Genomic DNA, 17,144 nt, shown 5'->3' on the forward strand with positions numbered 1-17,144 from the left:
ATGAGAGAATTGGGGGATGGGGGAGATGGGTGATGAAAACGTTGTGTATCTGAGCCGGTGTTTCACGACTGTGAAAGTTTGTCCAAACGCATAGAAAAGTACACTCAAAAGTTGAGCTTTGGGACTTCCGTGGCAGTCCAATGGTTAAGACTCCACCCTTCCATTGCAGGGCGTATGGGCTCCATCCCTGGTCCAGGGAAAGCAGGGCGGCCAAAAAACAGTTGAGTTTTTCTCTGTGTAAATTATACCTCAATAAATTTAACTTAAAAAAATTCTGTTGAAGGATATTAAACAGCCTGGGGAAACAAAAACGGCCGATTAAATAAAATGAGTAATTTACAAAGTAGTGTGCAAGTGTGATTGGAACTTGGAGGTGAGGTTACACATTCAGAGAGTGACGGAGATGGGGCGGTCCTAGCGAAATAGCCGGGAAATGCACCAAAATCTACGACTGTCTCCCTCCGGAAGTGAAATTAAATTTTCTTCTTACGTTCTGTTTTTTGTTTTGTTTTGTTTTGTGGCGAACAACTCTTCTGTCATCAGGGGGCAAAATGTTACAACTTGGAACCCCGGTCCGCTTGCAACGGCTTTCAGGTGCTTTAGGGCTCTTTTCCTTTCGGTGGAGCCACCAAACAAGAGAGAACCACCCGGGGGGAGCCAGCAGAGGCGGCGCCGGGAGGAGAAGGACTAGGGGGATGAAGGCGGGAGGCGGGTAAGACCGGCGAGTAGCGGTGGGAAGCGGGATGGGGGGCGGGCGAGCAGGCGCGCAGAACGTGCGTTCCTGCGTTTTGCTGAGGTCGAGATGCTGCGAGACGCCGGTCGCGTCCCTAGTGGTTCTCCAGGAAATAACAGCATCTCGTGGAGCTTAGTCATTTCCTGAGCTCAGCTGCTGCGAGGAGGGCGTCACCATGATAAGTAAGTTTCTCTTCCCCATCAGGCTGGTGGCCTGGGCAGGGGGCGGGCCTCCCAGACCCCAACCCACGGAGGGCCAGAGGACTCGCTTCTTTCCCTCACTCCCTCAATCAACTCTCTCTCTCTCTCTCTCTCTCTCTCAAGAACGGGCAGCTGCTGCTGCGATAGGAGGAGGTGACTTTCCTGGATCCCCACATCGCCAGGCCTTCAGCTGGCCTGGGTCCCAGGGTGGGAGGGAGTCCTTAGAGAGGTGGCGCTGCCGGGCGGGTGAGAGCTGGTCCGTCAGCCCCCCTCCGCTCCGGGAGCCACGCGGGTGAATCTTAGGGGCCGAGAGCCGTACTCGCTCGGAAAAGGTCACCGCGATCCCCGACGTAGCTGCAACTCTAGTCCTTATATGTAATGAGCATGTAGAGAAGATTTCATTTGAAACGGGGTTTGCTGCTAAAAACAGCAGTGGTTTGTTGGTTTATTTCACCTCTACATTTACACAGACACAAACCTGAAGCCCAGGGTGGGGTAGTGACTTCCCCGTAGTCACCCAGCAAGTTAGAGACCCAACCAGGGGCCTACTCTAACCTACTGTCCCAAGCTGGCTCCACAGCCCCATCTTCTTTACCTTGGGACCCCTCTCCAAGCGGCTGCCTCCCGTCTGCTCCCAGCAGACAGTCCCCAGAAACTGTCAAGGAATTCCTAAGGGAGTCCACTCCCCTGAGCCCACGCCCCGACCCAGCTCCTCTCCCCCTACAGCCCTGGCCGTGGGGGCTGTGCCCGTGGTGCTGGGCGCCATGGGCTTCACCGGGGCAGGAATCGCAGCCTCCTCCTTAGCGGCCAAGATGATGTCAGCGGCCGCCATTGCCAATGGGGGCGGAGTTGCCGCCGGCAGCCTGGTGGCCACTCTCCAGTCCGTGGGTAAGTGTCCGGGCGGGAGGAAGCGGGGAGGGTGTGACCCAGCAGCACAGGATTCAGGCCAGCGGCTAAGCCGGAGGGAGGGCCTGTCTGCTTCCTCCAGTTTCGTGGGCATCAATGTCCCTGGTCCTTTGCCTCTGCCGCAGTGTCCTCCCTGAGTCCTGGGTGAGGTTTGGGGTCAGGAGGGAAGCGGAGCGGTGAGGGTGTTCTGGAAAAGAGAAGGAGGGAAGGAGCCCAGGATATGTGATAGCTGGGCTCTGGGTCCAGCCCTACCCAAATCTGACACCTGGGTGGCCTAAGCAGGTCCCCTCCCCTCTCTAGGCCTCAGTGGGACCTGTAGCTCTTGGGGTCTGTGGCTGACTCTCCCTCTGTCTCTCACTTCCCATGAATTCACCCCCTCCCTCTGTCCAAAGCAGAGCCCTGGGGCATTCAGGACCCAGGGGAGGCATCCAGGTGGGATCTCTGGGCCTCAGGCCTCCTGAGGGGCCCCAGCACCCTTCCTGTGCTCACCCTCTGTCTCCCACAGGGGCAGCTGGACTCTCCACATCATCCAACATCCTCCTGGGCTCCGTCGGATCAGCTTTTGGGGCTTTGCTTGGAGGTGCAAAAGCGGCACCTTCTTCCTCTCCTCCAGGTGGGCCCAGAGCTGAAGGGGACCAGCCAGGAGAAAACGTACCCCAAGTCAAACCTCCAAAACTCCCACTCGGTTCCGAGAAGCATGAGAAATAAAGATCATCTGCAGATGCACCTGCCTGTCTTTGTTCCTTGCAGCCCTGGGGGGTTGTGAGTTGTGAATTGGAAGTTTGGAGTTCTCCCCATCCTCCCAACCTGCCTTGTGGTAGAGGGGCAGAGGGGGGTTGCAGGCTGATGGAACACAGACTCACTTGGCAAGAGGCTCCGGTTGGTCCCCATCCTACAGGGGATGGGCTGTATAACCCAGGGCCATTTGTGCACCATCGGTGGGTCTCAGTTTACCCCTCACTCAATGATGGGGTCGACAAAGCTTCCTAGGGAGGCAGAGGTGAGGGGTAGCCAGGATGCATATCGAGCCACTGACCCCAGAGCCCTCGGCCCTTGCTCATTAATGGGCACCAGACATCCAGAGGTGAGCAGGACCCTATACAAAGTGCTGTGGGGAGGCTGACATGCAGACCACCAGGGCAAGGACAGGACAGTGTGCCAGTGTTACAGTGGGGCTCTGGGCACCTCGAGAGGAGGAGATGGAATCAGGAATGGTCACTACGCTGTGTCTGGAAAATCGAAAGGCAACTGGCATTCACCAGTTCCTTCGCGGCCGACAGGCGTTCCTGGTGTCCCCTAAGACTCCATTCACCTTCAGAGTGAGGTCTCACTTCCTTCCAGAGCGGCCTCATTTTCTGGAGCCTTTCTAAAGGATGAGATATCAGTTCTAGCACTTCTGCTTACACCCCCAATAGATAGTCTTGAGGAGGCGTCCAGCGTGCAGGCGCTGCATTCTGTGGGCCACTCGCCGACCTATCAAGAAGGAAGAGCTGCTTAGGATACAGGAAGCTGGAGAGAGCGTTACTCCCACCCGACAATAAGAAAAAGCCGGAAAACCTACAAAAGTGTAACTTTCCTTGAACCCCTAAGAGAGCTGAAGAGGCAGGGCCACCAGATGGCCTGAATTCTCAGGGAAGTCAGGTGCCTCCAAGGAGAGCACTGAGCCACCTGGGGCAGAGCACAGGAGGGAGGTGCGGCCAGAGCAGGCAGTGCAAGTTCAGCTAAAAACCTTAACTGATCGCTCAAGGGCAAGGATGGGCTACCATGAGCGCAGGGAACTCTGGGAGCTACAGTCACAAGGATGGATGCTTCAGGCCAACCTTAAGGTTTTTCTCCAAGGACCCTCTGGTTGCTCCCGAGGAAGACTGGAGTCAGGAGAAACTTCCTTCACTGAGGCAAGACTGGCAGAGGGGAGCTGCAGCCCTACCCCCTAGGGAACAGAAGCCTCATGCTGCTGGGGGAAGGGCAGTAAACTCTGCAGCCTGCAGAGCACAGGTGAAGGTCAGTGTAGATGGGAAAGAAAAAGGGAAAAAAACCTCTACCTCTGAATTTGGGGTGTTAAACTTTCCGGGGCTCACACAGTAAGGATCAGTCCACTACTAGGGAAGCAGGGGGAGGGGAACGCTTCTGAGAAAATCCCGCCCCCAGGCCCAGGCCTACAGCGCCTGCGCAGACTGAGGCTGGGTGGGACCACAGAGAACCCTTTTGCCCTTGCCGCCAGGCTAGCTAGTGACAAGCAACAGATGTTTACACTGCGGGTGGAGCAGGCGTGCAGAGACCCTCTCCAAGATGCACAGACCAAACGGAAGCCTTTAGCCAAGGGTTGAGCAGACACTGAGAAAAATCAGCCTCCACCGCAAGCCCAGGGAACCCTAATTGGAAGCTGGTGGATCACAGACAGCAGCCATAGCAACAGCGAAGTCCAAACCCAGATGAACTCCTGATAAGATCGACCTCCCATGTGCAGGTCCTGGATAAATACTGTTCACCTCTGTCTCTACTGAACTTGGGCAACAGACACTGTCGGAGCCTAGCCCGTGTCCCCCGGGCATGTGTCTCCCAGTGTCCGCCTGCTGTTCCCACTGCCAGGCCCCACCCCTGAGGCCTACAAGGCTGGCTGGAGGTGTCAGGTGTTGGTCCCCCCCAGAATAGCCCTCAGCCAGTGATGGATTTTAGTTGGGGGATAAACCACCCCAGAGGTCTGCAGCAGGAGTCAGCCTCAGTTGCCCCCAGTGCAAACTTACTAATGGGCCATTTCTCAGCTGCCTGTCTTTCCCTGTCACCCCCCATTTCCCTGTTGGTGCTGTCTGGGGTCACCTCCCAAATTAACTACTTGCACTCAAATCCTTGTCTTGGGGTCTCAGCCTAAGACAGCTTCCTGCCTTCTGCTCAGGCCCCACTCAGGAGCCCAGGGGTCTGAACCCAGACAGCCACAGTGCTCTCAGATTACTCCTGAAACCTGCCTATTTTCAGCCTTCACCCATCTCCTTCCATCAGGATGAGGCACACACAGGAGGCTCCACAGTCTGTCTCATGGTGACCTACCAGGTCAGGACCCCAGACGGGCCCAGATCTGTTGGAATCCCAGCAGAGAACACAACTCAGCTTTGGGGCTGGTCCCCAGCTGGCCTACCCTGCACAAAGCCACAAGCCAAGGGCCTTGAGGGAGATCACTCAAACCAGTGGACAATCCCTAAGTCTCTGCAATTTGTCAGGGAAAGCCTGGCACAATTTCAGTTTGAAAAATGTTCCTTCTTAGTTTCCTTTTCTGCTGGAAAATCCCTGTTACCAAAGTCACTGATGCCAAAAAATATTGACTCTCTGTGCAGGACGCTGAAAAGAAATACGGAGACAGAGTTTTGGAGGAATGAGGAAAATGGCTTTAATCGTTGCCTGGCAAAGGGGGTAACATAACAGGCTAGCACCTCAAGAACTGTGCCCCCTTCCCTGGGGAATAGGGAAAGGTTATATAGCCCAGGGCTCGTGGTCTGGGGTAGGTGATAAGGCTCAAAGTAATGAAGGTCTTGCATTCCTTTTCTTCTGCAAATTCATGGCCAAAGCTGGTGTCAGCTCAGCAACCAGGTCTGGTGTCCCTGAAGTTATCGGCCCCGACCTTCTTTCTTTCTTTTTCCTTTAAATTTATTTATTTATGGCTGTGTTGGGTCTTTGTTGCTGCACGTGGGCTTTCTTTAGTTGTGGTGAGCGGGGGCTACTCTTTGTTGCGGTGTGCTGGCTTCTCATTGCTGTGGCTTCTCTTGTTGCAGAGCATGGGCTCTAGGCCCGCGGGCTTCAGTAGTTGTGGCATGTGGGCTCAGTAGTTGTGGCTCACGGGCTCTAGCGTGCAGGCTCAGTAGCCGTGGTGCACGGGCTTAGTTGCTCTGCAGCATGTGGGATCTTCCCGGACCAGGGCTCTAACCCATGTCCCCTGCATTGGCAGGAGAATTCTTAACCACTGCGCCACCAGGGAAGCCCCATGACCTTCTTTCTGATATGAAGAGTGCTTTGAGGGAGTGTAGGGGGAGAAGAAATGCCACGTGCAAAGCGTAATTCGTATGGAGTCAGAGAGTAATCAGCCTTGTGAAGGACACGTGTAGCTACAAGTGTGTGTTAGCAGTAACAGCTAAAGAATAACCAAGATTGCTTAACTCTTTCAGGCCTGTTTATGCTGTTTCCCAAGCCTGTTCACTGTTTCCTTATTTTCCTTGGCAGAAAAGCCTCTTTTCTATTTCTGCTGCAACAACATTCGAGAGAGTCTGTCCATGGCTGGCTGGACAAGAGTTGTAATTGTTGAACTACTCTATCCCCCACGCCAAATCTCATCAATTTGAAATTGATTCATTATGAAAATTATTTTATCTTCCTGAACACAGGCCGACTGCTTGAGAAGGCAGCTGGAACAGAGCGGGTGGGCAGCAAGCCAGGTAAAGACTCCAAACCTCCTGGAAATAACCCGCAAAGTAAATGCGAGTTATGGAAAGATGCCCGTCTTCAATAGCAGCAGGAGTTAGGGGCTTTGGATCATCTCTTATAGGTGCTTTCAACAACGTCTATGAAAACAGGGGCAGCAGTGTTGCCTGTCTTGAAATAGTGTGCGGATTTTATGTGGTGAGTCACGGGCAGTGTCTTAACCAGAGTAAATATATTTTTAATGTTATTTACTTTGATCCTCTTGTCCCAGGGCGTTCAGAATTGCTCTGTGGGTATTTAGGTTGCCCCAAAGGTGTCCCGGAAGTTGCTGTGGGGACTCAGGAGGACAGACGGTGGGGCTCCTGGGAAACAGAAGCCCTTTCCTCCCTCCCCCAGCCCAGGTGCCATGGATGTCCTGACACCTTGGTCTGCATCCCTTCTGGGCCCGCTGCACTCCCCCCACCTCTGTTTTCCAGCCTCAGACCAGCCATGTGGCCCCCTTGGTCCCTCGAGTCTTTCAGGGGGTGGCTAAGCCAGTGGTGAAGCTGCACTTCTGTCAGAGGGTGAGTGCCCCAGGGCCGAGGGTGAAAGGTGGGAGAGGGCCAGAGACGCGGGGGGTTAGTCTGCTTCCCATTTATGTCTGAGGTCGTCACAGATGTCCTATGACAGGCTCTGCTGCAGGAGCGGCTCTTGTCAACTTCGGGACCGTGTGTGGTCTGGATGGAACTTTCATTGGGCCTCCCCTTGCCAGGTGTCAGAACATGAGCATTTCTTTTCTTGGGCTGGTAAGATTCCCAAGAAGAATCTTCCTCCTTCTGTTTTGGATGTTATAACCTGGCTGCAGCGTTCTGGTGCCTATCAGTGAAGAAGACTGAGGGTCTCAGCGCTTGTGTGGAGACTGTCATTCTTACTGTGCAGCTCCTGGTGCCTCCTGGCCCAGAGACCAACCTCACCAAAAGTAAACCTCCAGGCGTCTGCTGGAGGGGGCTACCCGGGGGTCTGCCTGCTTCCTAAATAGACATCCAGCCAGCCCTCTTGCTGCCAGTCCACCTTAATGCCAACCTCCAGTAGCCACTCCAATGGCCGAGGTTCTGGTGGTCCTAAGGGCAAGGTTGCCTCTTTCTCCCCTTCCCCCCACTGACACCTTAAGATTCAGCTTTCTCGGGACTGCTAAGTGGAACCCCGTGTCCAGGTGATTTCTGGCTTCTAAATTGTGTTACTCTCATCTTCTCTTCCTGTCTCTTTGTTGTTGTGGATTTAAGCCTTTCTTTAGTCCTTTACTGTTATTTTAGTGGGATTTTGAGAAGGAACAGGTAAAAGCAACTCTCTTTGTTGGATTGATTCTTCTGCTGCTTGCAATCAAAAGATCCCCCCATGTTCATGAAAATCTACGTTTGCTTGTTGTAAAAGACGCCCTCTTGGCTTAAACAAGAGAAGTTTCTTCCTCTGTTACTTGGTTGTGTAAGTGTCTCAGCTGGAGGGGTGGTTCTGCTCAGGGAGGCCCAGGCTCCTGCAGTCTTGTTGCTCTGCTTCCTTAAGGTGCTGCTGTCATCTGCAGGGTGGAAGATGGTCACTCCCCCACCTGCAGCAGAGCCCATGGGAAAGGGCCAAGGGGCAAGGCGGACTCACCCACTCCCCTTACGTGCATACCCAGAGAGTTGCATACTTCAGTTCCACTCACATCCCACTGGCCAGAACCCAGTCTGGTGAGCACACCTTCCCACAAGAGGACTCGGAATGCAATCCTTGGCTGGGAATCATGCACCTGGCCAAAAATCAGGGCTCTCTTCATATGCACCAGAAGGAAAGGGTAGGCATCGGGTGACTGCTAGCAGCCTCTGCCACCCTGATGAAGACAGGAATCTATCCTAGGTTCCCCACAATGAGAATTTGCCTCTGCCTCCCCGTGTCCTACTGAAACTGCACAACTCAGATGGGACTCAAATCCAGCTACAACTGAGATTGGGACTTGAACCCACGGGCTGGGACTCTAATCCACACGATCTTAATTAAGATCGCACACCTGGTCTCAGGACTTAATGAAGCTGGGGTCCTTTATGTTTCAGCACAGAAGGAATTCAGCAAGAGGCAAAGTGATAGGCAAGAAGTGGATTTATTTAGAGAGAGACACATTCCATAGACAGAATGCGGTCTGTCTCAAAAGGCAAGAGCAGCCCTGGGAGAAGCACACTCCACAGACAGAGTGTGGGCCGTCTCAGAAGGCGAGAGGCCCGGAAATACGGGGTGGTTAGTCTTTATGGGCTGGGTAATTTCATAGTCTAATGAGTGGGAGGATCGCTCCAACTGTATTCCAACTGTTTTGAGGATTATTCCACCTATTTGGCCACTGCCCAGTATCTGCCCTTTAATGGCCTCAGAACTGTCACGGTGCCCGTATGTGTGTCACTCAGCGTGCTGATGTATCACAGCGAGCATGTAACGAGGCTCCAGGTCTACTGGAAGTCGGATCTTCCACCCTTTGGGACCTAGTAGGTGTTGGGGAAGTTAACAGGCTTGTTCAGGCTTCAGAGGCCATAATAGGCCTTTGACTAAAAGAAGACCCTGAAAGGAACTACATGCCGAACTGCTGGACTACGTGCAGGTCAACAGAAACAGCGCTAACAAGTCTTCAGAAACAACAGATAAGGAAGGGAGTAAGTCACGAAGCTCCCTCGGCCTAGGGAATCTGGCCAGTTCCCAAGGATCAGTGAATATTCTGAGACTTACACTAGAGAGCAAAACATTTCTGATAACAGCCAGAGCTGCATATTTGCACATAAGCTGGTGATTATCAGCTTGCGGCTTGGCATTAACAGCAGGACTCCTGGGCGTCCCTGGTGGTGCAGTGGTTAAGAATCCACCTGCCAATGCAGGGGACACGGGTTCGAGCCCCGGTCCGGGAAGATCCCACATGCCGCGGAGCAACTAAGCCCATGTGCCACAACTACTGATCCTGAGCTCTAGAGCCCGCGAGCCACAACTACTGAGCCTGCATGCCACAATTACTGAAGCCTGCGCGCCTAGAGCCCATGCTCTGCAGTAAGAGAAGCCACCACAATGGGAAGCCCGTGCACCGCAACGAAGTATAGCCCCTGCTCATTGCAACTAGAGAAAGCCTGTGCACAGCAACAAAGACCCAGTGCAGCCAAAAATAAATAAATAAATTTATTAAAAAAAGAAAAAAAGAGTACAGGATTCCTTTGAGCAGTACTCTGAAGCCTCACCCACGGGGTGGATGCGCTGCTTGGGACCTTCCAGCTGGGACTCCAGATCGCTGTTCCAGGGACTTCCCAGTGTTGCTTGGAGCTGGATGTAGGCGTTTCCCCACTTTGGTGATGTCTATACATTTATTTCTTGCTATGTTGCTTGTCCTTATGCTGTAACTTACTACTTCCAATCGGGACTCCGGATCGTTATTCAAGGGACTTCCCAGCCTTGCTTGGATCTAGATGTAGCTGTTTTCCCAATTTGGTGATTGTAAATTCATTTATTTCTTACTATTTTGCTTATCTTCATGCTACGATTTATAACTAGCCTAATAGACTTTCTTATCTCTTACTTAATTAAGGGTAGAGTGGTTATTTTGCCAACAATCCTCCGAACCTGAAACCTGAGAGTAAGTCTCTCAGCAAAACAGTAGGTTCTAACCAGTTTGTGTTGCATCCTCCATGGCTGTGTCATTCTTTTCAACGTTGTGCCCTGCCCCCTTCCCTCCTGTTTCACTGCCCTGCAGCACACTGGGCCCTTGTGTGCAGGAACATGGTGATCAGTGGATGTGCCTGGCTTCTGACACTGGGGACTCCTGAGAGCAGGCAGGAGTCCACAGGGGCAGGGTGGGAGCCAGCTGAAGCCAGAAGTTTCAGGAATCCTGGGGTGGCCAGAGTGTGTTCAGCCAGCTCCTGCGTGAACAACCTCAGCTGGGTAGAGAGAGAGGGGGAATCAAAGCTGTATTAATTTCCAGTCTTGTGTAATAAATTACCACGCAATCAGCAGCTTAAAATAACACGCTTTTATCATCTGATAGTTGTCAGTCAGAAGTTCAGATGGTCTTGACCTTCCAGGAAGGTGGTCTCCATCCTTCCAGATCCAAATCAGAGCAAGCGCCCTTCTTGTGGGAGACTCGGACTTGTAGCTAAGGCGGGGCTTTTGCCCTTAGCGCCAGGAGGACCCTCGGAGGCTCTAATGAAGGACTTGAAGTTAGAACATTATTTTGGGAATGTGTGCATTTTGGGGGGAAACGTTCACAGCTTTTCTTAGATTCTCCAAGACATCAAAAAAATGGCGGAAAGAAAAAGAATCAAGTGTTGAATTAATTACTCCCCTAAGGAGTTTACTCCTATGGTTGGGTACAACGATGCTTCACTGACCTCACTAGGAGCCACTTGAGCACACGGATGAGTTAACGTTTAAAAGGTCCATAAAACCAGACTCACAAGTTTGGTTCTTGTTGGAAACTGAGATCCTGCCAGGCTGCTGATGGCATCTAGGACAGGGTGTGCAGGGGTGTAGTGTTAGGGGAACCACGGACCAAAACTGCCCACCCTGGCCAGGCAAGATAGTAGCCACTTGCATGAGTTATCCTACAACAGGAGGTCCTGGTAAGGACACAGAACTAACAAGATATCACTAACCAGAAGAATTCAAGAAAGGTCAAAAGGAGAGAGGATTCGCCCGTCCATGTGTCCTGCCAACCTCCCAGAATCCTTCTCACTGGAATCCATCTTGGCTGAGCAATGCCCACGCCACCAGGAAGGACCCTGAGTCAGAATGATTGGCCAGAGACGATCCAGAAGCTAACCCCATTACCATAAAACCTGAGACTGCGAGCCACGTGGCAGAGCAGTTCTCCTGGGTTCCCTGACCCTGTTGCTCTCCACCAGGGCGCCCCTTCCCAATCAAGTCTCTTGCTTTGCCAGCACGTGTGTCTCCTTGGACAATTCATTTCCAAGTGTTAGACAAGAGCCCACTCTCGGGACCTGGAAGGGGTCCCCCTTCATGCAAAATAGGATCTGTGGTAGGGTCACGGTCATGTTGAAAACCCTTCAGTGTTTCTCCAAAACCCTCAGATAGAATCCAAGCTCTCCTTCCCCAATATGCTTGCTATGGTCTGAATGTCTGTGTCCCCCCAGAATTCAGAAGTTGAAATATTAACCCCCAAGGTGATGGTATAAGGAGGAGGAAACACTGGGAGGTGCTTAGATCATGAGGGTGGAGCCCTCATGAATGGGATTAGTGTCCTTCTAACAGAGGCCACAAAGAGCTCTCTTTCCCCTTCCATCATGTGAGGACACAGTGAAAAGACAGCCACCTAGGAACCTAAATGTGCTGCAGCCTTGATCTCTTGACTTCTCAGCCTCCAATACTGTGAGGAATAAATTTCTGTTGTTTATAAGTCACCCATTTTATGGTATTTTTGTTATAGCAGCCTGAACGGACTAAGACACTGCTGTGATGTGCCTTCCCTCTGGGCACCCCCAAAGCCCTGGTGTGGCCTCTGGTGTCATCAGAGGGCAACATCAATGGCTGTCTGCCTGTTGGTCCACCCACGCAGCAGACCAAGAGTGCTACCTAGGAAAGGCCAAGTTCCCTAGCGCACAGCCCAGTGCCTGACCCACAGCTCACGCTCAAAGAGTTCGTGGAAAGGAGGAGTGAATCAACATGTAAGCGAATTTTCTGATGTTCTGGGATAGATCCCATCCTGGCGATGAGAAGTTTCTACAAGACCTTGTACTGGGGGGAGAAGGATATTTAGGGACCATGGTCCTGAAGCAGAAAGATCAGAGCCCTTGACAAACTAGATTTTCTTTCTAGCTGTTGGGGGAAAAAGGCCAGGGCGCTGGACTTTGACTTTGGGAGGAAACAGTGACGTCCTGGGGCCGCTGCTTTCTGAGCCTCAGCCAGGCCACTTAGGAAATAGCCATTGCATATGCAGAGGGTAGGAGTGGGGTGCGTGCAAATGAGGCTCCAAACAGGATGCTCCCTCCCCTTCCATTCCTGACTCTGCACAGGAACTGAGCCAAAACACCCACCCTGGCTGGGACCTTTGAGGTCTTTCAGACCAACTCCCCATATAGAGAGGGCCGAATGCAGGCCCAGAGCGGAGGTGACCCACCCGGGGTCACACACAGAGTCTGAAGCTGGGCAAGGACAGGTTCCAGGCTTCACCGTTTGACTCAGTCCATCTCTGGGCACCCCGACACCATGTCGCTCTAAAAGAAGTGAGCCTTCCCCCACCCCGACTTCAGGCAAACAAGAAGGAAGGGATGCGGAGGGGTTGCAACAACTCATTTTTATTTCTTATTTTCCTCTGGGGGTGCAGCGTTTGGTCCCTTCCTGCATCAGGCTGGCGAGCCGGGCACTACCTGGTCCTCTTCTCTGCAAAGGGAGTGACAGGGAGCTGTCACAAGCCCACCACGAGGGACACAAGGGCAAACCCAGTGGATCCCAGGAGGACTTTGGGTGACAGGGAGAGTCCACCTGATCCTGGGGGAGAAGCAGAGGGTGAGTAGAATGGGACGGGCAGGCTGGGGCAGCTTGTGGGGCAGAACCATAGGGTCCGAGACTCCAGGGCCTGTCAGGAGAACCTCAGGCCCAGAGATCCCACCCAGAACCCTTCTCTGTTTCCCCAACCCCCAAGGATCTCTGTTTGGGCAAGGCTGCTGCAAGCAGGTACCCAAAGGCATGAACTCCGGTGGTGAAACCGAGTGCTGGGAGCTGCCTCTCTCTCTGGGGAAGAAGGCCGAACCCCAGGTGGGACAGAGACGACCCAGCTAACTCAGAAAGTCTGCTTTGGGCAGAGTCAGCCTGAGCCGAGCACACCCTAGGCCAGAGCACCTTCCCCGAGCAACGCACCTGCTTCAGAGACCCAGAGAGAGAGTGACCACGGAGGGTGAGACAAAGGCACAGGCAGACTGGGGCTCACCAGGGCTAAGGTCAGGGCTGGATGCTCTGAGGCTCTTGTCCTCCCTCACCTTCCACAGCAAGCCCCATCGGGGACACTCACCCACGGACTGGAGAGTGGCCGCCGGGCTGCTGGCGGCAACTCCGCCCCCATTGGCCATGGCGGCCGCTGACATCATCTTGGCCGCTAAGGAGGAGGCCGCGATTCCTGCCCCGGTGAAGCCCACGGCGCCCAGCACCACGGGCACAGCCCCCACGGCCAGGGCTGTAGTGGGCGAGGAGCTGGGTTGAGGGGGAGATGGACACGCTCCCACATCCCACACGCAGAGCACATCAAGCTTGGGGGACTTCAGGGAGCCTGGAGAAGGGGTAAAGCCTGAGCTTGGGAGAGATTCCAGGCCCGGCCCGCAGTCAGGAGTCGAGGGCAGCACAGCTGGTGGGGAAAGCGGAGGGGAGGGCCGCGGGGTCACCGGGGTCAGGCCTCTGATCCGCAGCAGGACCTTCCTCGGGAAAGGCCTCAGTTTCCGCCTTAGTAAAATCCTGGAACTAAGTTGGGGGCGGGGCGGAGGTTTGCAAGCTTCTTGTCTTCGCTGAGGACATCTTTAATACAAGCAAATCCTACCCAGGGCCCAGCATAAAGCAAGGAGCACGTTCTGAGCCCGGCTTGGATCCCAACTCTGGGTCTCCACGGCATCACCGCAGAGCAACTGGAAGCCAGAGTCGCTGAGCCAGTGGCTTCTCCTTAACACACCTCCTGGGTCCAGACTGTGCGCGTGTCTCATCCTACGTAACCCTCACAGTAACCCTGAATGGGCAGCCTTGGCCTGATTTTCACGAGGAAAGCTGAACCCAGAGGAGTTCAAAGCCACGGGGCGGAGGCTCGGCGAGGAGGTTGGGCCCCTGCTGGGGCTGCCTCTGCGCCACACGGAAGCTCGCCATTTCCTCACTGTAGCGCCTCCTCCGCTACAATGCACAGGAAGCCTGGGGCAGGTGCAAGGCCAGCGGCTCCCCAAGTCCCAGGGCCTGGGGATGGACGAGGCGCAGGTTTCCGCGGCAGAGACTTACCTCCTCCCGCCACAGCTGCAGCAGCCTTGGCTGGAAACCGAAAGAACATTCTGTGAGTGGATCCACACTGGCTGCCCTTCCACTCCCTGAGCCCACAGCCCACCTATGGGGGGCCTTCCCCAGGCTGGGAGACACAGGAAGGAAGGACCCCTGCCTGCTTCCTCCTGAGAAGGTGAGCCACAGCCCTGAGCTTGGCAAGGGCCGCTGGGTAAGCGGGTGACCTGTCCTGAGTGGACCTGCATGCGTTGGCCTAGAGTAATCTGGAGATGGGATTTGAGGGCCTTGTTCCAGAAAAATCCAATCATCAGACAGGGGTTTTGTTGCGTGTTTTTTAATGTCTGCGGACTGGTTGCTTGGGGGTTGTTTGTGGGAAGCACAGAAGTTCTTTTTTCTCTCTGCCTTCCTAGCCAGGTTTGGTCAAAAAAAACACAAAAAACCTTACAGATTTGGGAAGGAAGGTGTGCCGCTGCAGCCCCCTTCACAGTGAATGCGGGACTCTTGGCAAAGTAATTTAGGGCGTGGTGGTTTGACTGGGGCAGGAAGAGGCGAAGTGAGTGTCACGCCCTCTGAGCTAGGATGTTAGTTCATCTGAAATAGGGTTGGTGTTTTCGGAGTGCGTGTCTTGGGGGGTGGGGGCGGGGGCGCGTTATATAACCTTCTCCTTTCGTCCAGGGAAACCTCTTCGACAGCAGTAAATCCTTGTGGAGAGGTGTGTTTCATTTTGCAGGACCCGGCTGAAATCAGGGCAAGCACTGCTGAAGGCCTGAAGGCTGCTTGAGAACAGTGCTGGGACGCATTGAATGTTCCTGATTCTCCAAGGCCCCACCTGTTGCCCCTTCCTCTGGAAAGCTGACCCTGACCCTCCCAATCAGAACCATCCTTGATCCCCTGTGGCTGGAGCCGCTCACAACACTGGACCATAGTTGCCTGGCTCCCCAACGCTGAGAGTCCCTGGAACTCCCCGGCAGAGGTCTTGGTCTGCAGCAGCCAGTGGGGACCAGTAGTTCTAAAGCTAGCAGGGTGTGCAGGAGTGAGCTCAGCCAGCTCCCCAAGAAGAGAGCTTTGGGGTGGCAGGGAAGGAATTAAAGAGACTAAGGGGTATGAAAGCTAAGCCCTAAGTGACCAGTGGGCCACCTGGTTGGGGTATAGAACCAGAGACTCAAGAATCAGGAGCCCAGTTAAAGGGTATTTGAGGCTCAGCATTATTGTTTGGGAGGAGAGACGATGCCAGGCTGGCCAGCAGCTTGGCGCACCTGGGCCCCAACACACAGACGTCTGGCCCAGGGGAAAGGGTGCTGTCTGTCTGATGGCCTGCCTGCAGGGCTCCCCCAGTGGACATCTCCGGGTGGAGGAGCATGGCCCTTCTGGGCTGTTCAGAACCTGCCCTGCCCTGAGCCTTCCTCCCAGGCCCCGGCGCCTGCCTTTCTGTTCTACTTCCTGTCCCAGGCTCCAGAACAGCTACCCACCCCACCTCACCTCCCAGCCCAGGGCCCGTGGACAGCGCTCCCTTCATTTGTAAATAAGGGGCAATATCATCTTTCTCTGGGGTTGTTATGAGAATTAAATGAATTGATAAATGCCAACTGCTAAGCTTAGTGACTAGGATATCACAGGGTTTGATCAAATTCAGCTGTTCTGATTCTTTTCATCTTATGAATCGTTTCTCGTAAGCTGAGGAGTCCTCATATTTCTGACCATGAGGAAGACTGCCAGTTGTGGCCCAGGTCTTAACTTTCTTGTCATACTCCCATGTACTGGGTAGGCGTCCAAGGAGGGGTATCTATCACCCAGGGCCAGTTATCTCCTAGTGGGAAAGCGGTCAGGGCCGCAGCAGGGCATCCTAGCAGGTAGGAGCCATTCAGCGTCCCCAGCAAGGATCCCAGGGTAGATGTGGCCCCAGCCAGGGCAGCGTTGGATGACAGGGTGAGTCCTAAGAACAGAGGGTGATGCACAGGAGTCAGAGGTCAGAGGTTGGGCAGTGGTTGGAGGCTGTGTCACCGCCCACAGCCCCCAGCCAATTCCATCCTGTACAGTTTCTGTTGGCAGAGGTGGGAGGACCCCGGGGGTCCACCCTTGGGGCAGAAAGTTGAACGGTGGCGGATGCACACTGGAGCACTTTGCAGCGATTGAAAGCAAGGATTAGAAGCTCACCTATCGACCCTGAGGGATCTCAAAAACATAGCTGTCAAGTGTGGAATAAAAGAAATAAAATGAGATATACAGTACACTCTTCTGTATGTAAATTAAAACACATCCAAACAAACAGCGACATCCATTTTACAGAAATATATACGAAAAACAGATACACGTTCAACATGTTAGAAAGGCTGACTTTCTAATATGAGAGGGGGGAATTGCAGGCAAAAGGGAAGATAAACAGCGAGAATAAATAAATAAAGCCAGAAAGGGGGCTTTCAAGAACTAATTGAAGAAAATGGGCCTGAATTGAAGAATTTTGTTCAAATCAACGCTCTGGATCTGAGATCCATCAGGACAAACTTACGATAGGCTGGTTGACGCTTAGGTAAAAACCTAAAGGAGGAGAATTCTGGTGGTGAATCCCGGGGAAGTGAGAGCCAGAGAGTGGGCCTCAGCTGCAGGGTCCCCCCTCTCTAGGAAGGAGAGGGCAGGGGGCCCAGATCCCCTGTGCCCAGGGACCTGCCTCCCTCTGACCCCTCTCAGAAAGAAAGCCAGGGCGGACACCCAAGGGGAAGGACAGGGGAGGGAGAGAGACTGAAGGTGATGCTGTTGTCCCCTCCCATGGGTCCTTGGGCAGGACCCTGTGCCCTCCCTAGCCCCCAAGCCAGCTCCCACCAGTCCCTGCAGGAACACTTAGCCAAGGAAGTCCTGCCAAGACACCTCCAGAGGCTGCCCCGCCCACTTTGACCAGGCTCCCTGCAGACAGTATCTCGGAAGCCAGGTTAGAGGCTAAG

The 17,144-nt window shown here is 53.8% G+C and overlaps 1 protein-coding gene across 3 annotated transcripts; it reads left to right on the top strand.

Moving 5' to 3' along the window:
- The first annotated feature begins 743 nt into the window (after positions 1-743).
- On the top strand, positions 744-2,742 carry LOC307181828 (interferon alpha-inducible protein 27-like protein 2). Of its 3 annotated transcripts, none has more exons than XM_079912739.1 (4): positions 744-915; positions 1,057-1,179; positions 1,660-1,821; positions 2,345-2,742. In XM_079912739.1, the coding sequence occupies exons 1-4, from the start codon at positions 909-911 to the stop codon at positions 2,545-2,547; spliced, it is 495 nt and encodes a 164-aa protein (XP_079768865.1). In that variant the 5' UTR covers positions 744-908; the 3' UTR covers positions 2,548-2,742. The 3 variants fall into 3 exon arrangements, with proteins under 3 accessions (XP_079768865.1, XP_079768866.1, XP_079768867.1); XM_079912740.1 differs by having other exon boundaries at positions 751-915; positions 1,057-1,086; positions 2,345-2,723; XM_079912741.1 differs by lacking the exon at positions 1,057-1,179 and having other exon boundaries at positions 751-915; positions 2,345-2,723.
- Positions 2,743-17,144: the final 14,402 nt, after the last annotated feature.

The sequence above is a fragment of the Stenella coeruleoalba genome (assembly GCF_951394435.1).
Source record: "Stenella coeruleoalba genome assembly, chromosome: 2".
In the NCBI taxonomy this organism is placed as follows: domain Eukaryota; kingdom Metazoa; phylum Chordata; class Mammalia; order Artiodactyla; family Delphinidae; genus Stenella; species Stenella coeruleoalba.